General features: G+C 41.5%; 1 protein-coding gene across 1 annotated transcript; it reads right to left on the bottom strand.

Annotated features, from left to right (window-relative positions):
• Positions 1–2,674: 2,674 nt before the first annotated feature.
• LOC148698318 (uncharacterized) lies at positions 2,675–3,377 on the bottom strand. The gene is made up of 2 exons (XM_088678015.1): positions 3,345–3,377; positions 2,675–3,262 (listed from the first exon to the last, which is right to left on the bottom strand). The coding sequence occupies exons 1-2, from the start codon at positions 3,372–3,374 to the stop codon at positions 2,675–2,677; spliced, it is 618 nt and encodes a 205-aa protein (XP_088534141.1). The 5' UTR covers positions 3,375–3,377.
• Positions 3,378–6,000: the final 2,623 nt, after the last annotated feature.

Here is a 6,000-nt window from a genome sequence, read left to right as displayed (position 1 = left end):
TTATACCTTTAGATGCACTCAATCATCCTCATGACACACTATTCTGCCTAATCCAGACACGCGACGATAAAGGCGCAGACACTGGTGGTGCAAAATTTTTTTATGAATGCAACAACTTAGCTCAAAAGGCACGCCAAGGGCAGACGAACACTAGAAGGACTGTTACATCCAGGCATGGGCCTCCACCACATCCCGGGTGCAACTCCGTCGTAGCACGATATTGTCCGTTTTGGGCCCCGACCACGCCCTCACGGTTTTGTTTCTGAGAACTCACACGATAACTTCCTAGTGGGTCACCTATCATGAAATTGCTCTCGCGCACTACTCGCTTGACTTCGGAGTTCTAATGGAATCTGAAGCCAATGATTTCCTAAAAGGCCTCGTGCTAGGTAGAGATGAGAATATACATATAAGGCTTACATGATCCACTCCCTTAGGCGATGTGGGATGTTATAGTCCACCCCCCTTAGACCATCTCCAATGGTTGGGCTAAAAGCCAAATATTTTAGCTCGAAAAATTTAGCTTTTAGCCCAGAAACAACTTTTTTACTCCAACCGTTATGGTCTAAAATTTTAGCCTGGGATTATTAAAGAATAAATTTAGGCTATTTTTTTAAAAATTAAATTTCAAAAAAAAAAAAATGTAGACTACTGTAAATTAATTTTATGAACATTTTAATCTAAGAAAATTTAAATTTCGATAAATATTGAAAAATCACTAAATTTTCCACAAAGCAAGCCTTCAACTTTTACCAATCTTTCAACCCTGGGCTAACTTTCAATTCACCAACCTTTCAACACCAAATTTTCAATTCACCAACCGTTCAACACCAAACTTTCAACTTTCATCAATCATCCTGTATATAAACATATGTCCAATATTTATTGATCACACAACCTTTCAACCTTCAATCATCCTCTATATTCACCAATCTTTCAACTTTCAAAGAGTTTTTGTTTCCTAAAAATCCTCAATATCTTATCAATGGGTGATAGAAGAAGGCGTAGCATGGCAGTGCAGATGGCGCAATACCAAGCAAGGATCGAGATTGAGGATGCAGAATTGTTCAACGCCAAAGTTGAACTTATCAACTCGTTTATGCAATATGAGCACCATGGCGAATCTAGCCATCGTGGTTCTATCACGGGACGTTCATATGTATAGCGTGTTAGAGAAGAGTGTCATGACCGAATGATGAAAGATTATTTCATCGAGCGTCCGAGATTTCCTGCTCATGATTTTCGGAGGCGGTTTCGGATGAGGAGATAGCTTTTTGAAAGCATCTTGAATGCAGTTGTCAATCATAACCACTACTTTGCAAGGAGGCTAGATGCTGCAACCTGACAAGGTCTATCACCTCATCAGAAGCTCACATCTGGTTTTTGCATGCTAGCTAATGGGTGCTCTGCAGACTCAACTGACGAGTATGGCCGACTTGTAGAAAGTACTACTATTGAGAACCTGAAGTGCTTTTGTAAGGCAATTGAATGCATATATGGAGCCACATACCTCCGCAACCCAAATCGTGAAGACTTGAAGAAGCTTCTACGCAAGGCAGACAAAAGAGGCTTATTTGGCATGATAGGAAGTCTCAATTGTATGCATTGGGACTGGAAGAATTGTCCTACTGCTTGGGCTGGCCAATTTAAAGGCCGTCATGACAAGCCAACCATCGTGCTCAAGGCTATGGCGTCTTACGACACATGAATTTGGCATGCTTTCTTCGGCGCTCTTGGATCAAACAACGATATCAACGTTCTTTGGTCTTCTCCTTTGTTCGATAATGTTGTCAATGGATGGGCACCAGAATTTCAGTATAAGGTAAATGGTAATAGGTATGAGCTAGGTTACTACCTAACTAATGGTATTTATCCTAGTTGGTCTTCCTTTGTCAAAAGTTTTTCTCATCTCAATAGTGCAAAGAAGAAATTATTTTCGTAGAGGCAAGAGTCTTACAATAAGGATGTGGAGAGAGCGTTCGAGATCCTACAAGCTTGATGGGCCATTGTTAGAGGGCCTGCACGATTTTGGCAGTCCGAAGACCTCCATTCAATGATGGTGACGTGCATAATTTTGCACAACATGATTATGGAAGATGAATACATCATAATTGAAGAAGATTTAGAAGAAGATGTGGATGATGACCAACCAACACATGCGAGAGCTATTGCAAGAGATGTTGAATATCTCGCTCTAACCACAAATGAGACTCGATAGGATAGGGTCACCTTAAGTGAGTATATGAGACATTTAAATAGAATTCAAGCTCCTCAATGTCATGACACACTCCGTAAGGATTTGGTTGAGCATGTATGGCGCTGAGAAAATGAATGTTGATGATGTTGGTTAAGCATTTATGTAATAATTTTAAATGTACTATGTTGTTATTTTCGAGAAATAAATTTAAGTGTCTTCTTATGCAAAGTATTTTGTCTAGTACGTTGGATAAATTATTGAATGGAGGTTGAATTATTGAAGGCATCTATTCTACATCAAAGTGTGGAATAATAAGACATAAATTATTGGATAATTAATAAGACAAAAATTTAATAAAGTACATAAACCACATAAACTTAATACAATCGATAATTCATAAACCACATAATTAATAAACTACATAAATTTAATACAAACGACAATTAATAAAGCACATAATTCATACACTACATAAACTTAACAATCATATCCACCATCTTCACTTGGTGATGGACTTCGTTGAAATGTTGGGATATAGGGTTCAGAGGATTCATCATCTTGAAACATACTCCTTGAGGTAGACTTTCGCATAATTTCCTTTTGCTTACCACGTAAGAACTTCTTCCTCTCTGGAGTGTATTTGCTAAGGTCCTTCATCATGAATTCAATTTCAAACCTATTTTCCTCCCTATCCGAGATTTCCTTCATTTGCAAACGCATTTGGGCCGCTTCTTCTTGGCGAGCGTTATGAGTTTCGTTCAATTTTGCAATTCCGGTATCAAAGTGTCCACTCATCAGATCTTGGGACTTCCCTTTTCTCTTTGCTTCCTTTTGCTTATCTCTTCCCAAGGGCCTTGCAAAAGAAGGAGATGGGGTCATTTCATCGACACCTTCATCTCTGTCATTTGTCTGTGCAGCTTCACGTTGAAATAATCTTCCCCATTGTTGGTCCACATCGGTTCCCCACCTCGGGCAATCCTTGAGGACGTCCCAAGCATGTTGCAACTTAAAAACTTGATTTTTTGGTGTTACTCTTGTGTTATAAATTTCCATTGCTTTGTCACCCTATGCAAAAAATACATAAAAATAATGAGTTGCAACATAATATTATGTACATGACAAATAAAATATCAAGAACAAAACTCACAATTTCTGTGGCGCTCCTTCCATTAGCCATGCCAACCACAGCTCTCTCCAAGCTTCCCTTTCATAAATTGCATGCTTTTTTGATAGTCTTCCACCGATCATAAACACCACCACCATCCCGCCCGCCGTCATTGTAGTTTTCTTGAAACTTTGCAATGATTTTATCCCACAAAACCTTCTTATTTTGATTTATGCTAACTGCACCATCTTCGCTAACAGAACATGTCAAGCATAGAGCAACATTTTCCTCACAACTCCAATTACGACCGCTAATATGCTCTCTTGCCATGTTAAACAATTTGGAAATGGTAGAAAGATAAATTGGAAGAATTGTAAGAGAAAATTGAGTTTTGTGTGGATGTTTGAACAAATACATATGTATTTATTGAGTTTTTAGGTGAATTTTGAGTTAAATAATTTTTTAAAATTATTTTAGCCGTTGGATTTAAATTTGGGCTGTTAGATCTTTTTTTTTTTTTTTACCGTTAGATTTGATTATATTCGATCTTAGCCGTTGGATTCAATATATTTTAAAATAACATATTTAAAAAAATCAAATTTGAATCTGGGCCGTTGGATCAACCAACGGTACGTGAAAACCAGCCATCGGATTGAAAATGTAGCCGTTAGATTGCATTGGGTGGTCGATAAACTGCTGACAGCGGGGCCCACCCTTGTCGGGAATGAATTGCAGGAGTTGCAAGTAGGGCGCATTAGAGCGTGAACGGGCCAAGACTGGCCCAATGGCCAACAAGTCCAGTCGCACGGTGGGGGGGAATTCTGCGGGGTATTTGGCCCAGCTTTAACATTTAGCATTTAGCCCAATGTTTTAGCATGGGTTGGAGATGGTTTGGGGGGGGGGGGGGAATTTAGCATTTAGCCCACCATTGGAGGTGGTCTTAGGGGCCCGACGTCCTCGTCGGCACACTTCCGGCTAGGGATTGGTTCTAATACCAAATTGTCACATCCTAGCCTGGGCCCCCACCACATCCCAGGCGTGACTCCGTCGTAGCACGATACTGTCCGCTTTGAACCCCAACCACGCCCTCACGGTTTTGTTTCTGGGAACTCACACGAGAACTTCCCAGTGGATCACCCATCATGAGATTGCTTTCGCGCACTACTTGCTTAACTTCGGAGTTCCGATGGAATCCGAAGCTAATGAGTTCCCAAAATGCCTCGTGCTAGGTAGAGATTAGAATATATATATATATATATATATATATATATATATATATATATATATATATATATATATATATATAAGGCTTACATGATCCACTCCCCTGGACGATTTGGGATGTTACAAGGACACTCAGAAGCAAGTTTTATCCTCTTCACCCAAGAAAATTCTACATAGGAGTAACATATACTAGCAAGTTGAACATCACTTCTGCTACGCGTCATATGGCCTAAGCCGACCTTGCTTCATAATTCAGCTTTAGAGCGGCCCGATACCAACAGTTGAGCATCTCTTACTACGTGTATCATGGCCCTAGCTCCATAGCTCCCTACCGCATCTTCACACCTAGCCTAGGCGACGCAACATAGCGACCCAACGACACTCCGGAGGCAGCCGAGCACACCCTAGCCACACCTGCTTCGCCCGATGGAGACTTCTAGCATTTGCATGTCGACGACGCATCCAATTACAAAGGCTCGGAAGCAGGCATGGTCCTTGTCACCCCAGACGGTTTGATGCTCGAGCAGGCGAATACTTTAGGCTTCAACGCATCCAACAGCGAAGCAGAGTACGAAGCCCTACTAGCAGGCCTTTGAATGGCAAAAAACTTGGCAGTGAAAAAGCTTACAATTCATTCCGATTCCTAGCTGATCACCAACTAGAGCACTGGGGGGTACACGGCAAAACATCCAAAGATGGCGCAATACTTAGAAAAAGTACGCAAGCAGCTTGAGGCATTTCAGACTTACACCCTTACTCAAGTTTTAAGGGCAGACAACGCCCACGCAGACGCACTAGTCGGCCTAGGCTCCACCCTCAACCACCAACTGAATTGCTCTATCCCGATGGAATATTTAGACAAGCCAAACATAGAAGAAGAACTGGCAGCCAAAGTATCATAGCATTGTTGCCCGAAGATCCTACACTGGACCACATCTTCGCTGCCTAGCGCCTCTCGACGACTTAATGGTTCTAAGCTTAATCCACGAAGACGTTTATGGAAATCACTCTGGAGTCTGATCCTTAGCCCAGAGGGCTGTTAATACAAGCTGCTACTGGCCTACCATGCATCAAGACGTTAATAAGTTAGTGCAAAAGTGCGATCGTTGCCAACTCTACAAGCTGGTACCAATATTGCCTGCCAGCGAGCTACACCCACAGATGAGTCTTTGGCCATTCATGCAGTGGGTAATCGACTTGGTAGGGCCAATGCTGCCCACTACTGTGGGCAAAGGCATGATGATCGTGGCAACCGATTACTTCACCAAATGAGTAGAAGTAAAGCCCATGACAATGATGACTCAAGAGGACATATAGCGCTTCATATGGAGGAACATTATTTGCCAATTTGGTATCCCCAATTCATCGTCACCGACAACATCTCGTAATTAATGGGCAAAGATTTGACGAAGTTCTTCCAAAAGTATAACATCAAGCAGCACATGTCCACACTGAGATATCCCCAAGGCAATGG

Source organism: Pyrus communis, chromosome 2, assembly GCF_041283825.1.
Source record: "Pyrus communis isolate YQ-2024b chromosome 2, ASM4128382v1, whole genome shotgun sequence".
Lineage (NCBI taxonomy): Eukaryota > Viridiplantae > Streptophyta > Magnoliopsida > Rosales > Rosaceae > Pyrus > Pyrus communis.
Note: the sequence above shows the minus strand (reverse complement) of the source record. Positions and strands in the feature narration are given on the sequence as shown.

Bases quoted from the DNA above. Each gene is read 5' to 3' on its own strand.
- LOC148698318 (XM_088678015.1), bottom strand. From the start codon at position 3,374: ATGGCTAATGGAAGGAGCGCCACAGAAATT. The intron at 3,263-3,344 runs GTGAGTTTTGTT...TTTTTTGCATAG, and splicing joins GAAGGAGCGCCACAGAAATT to GGTGACAAAGCAATGGAAAT.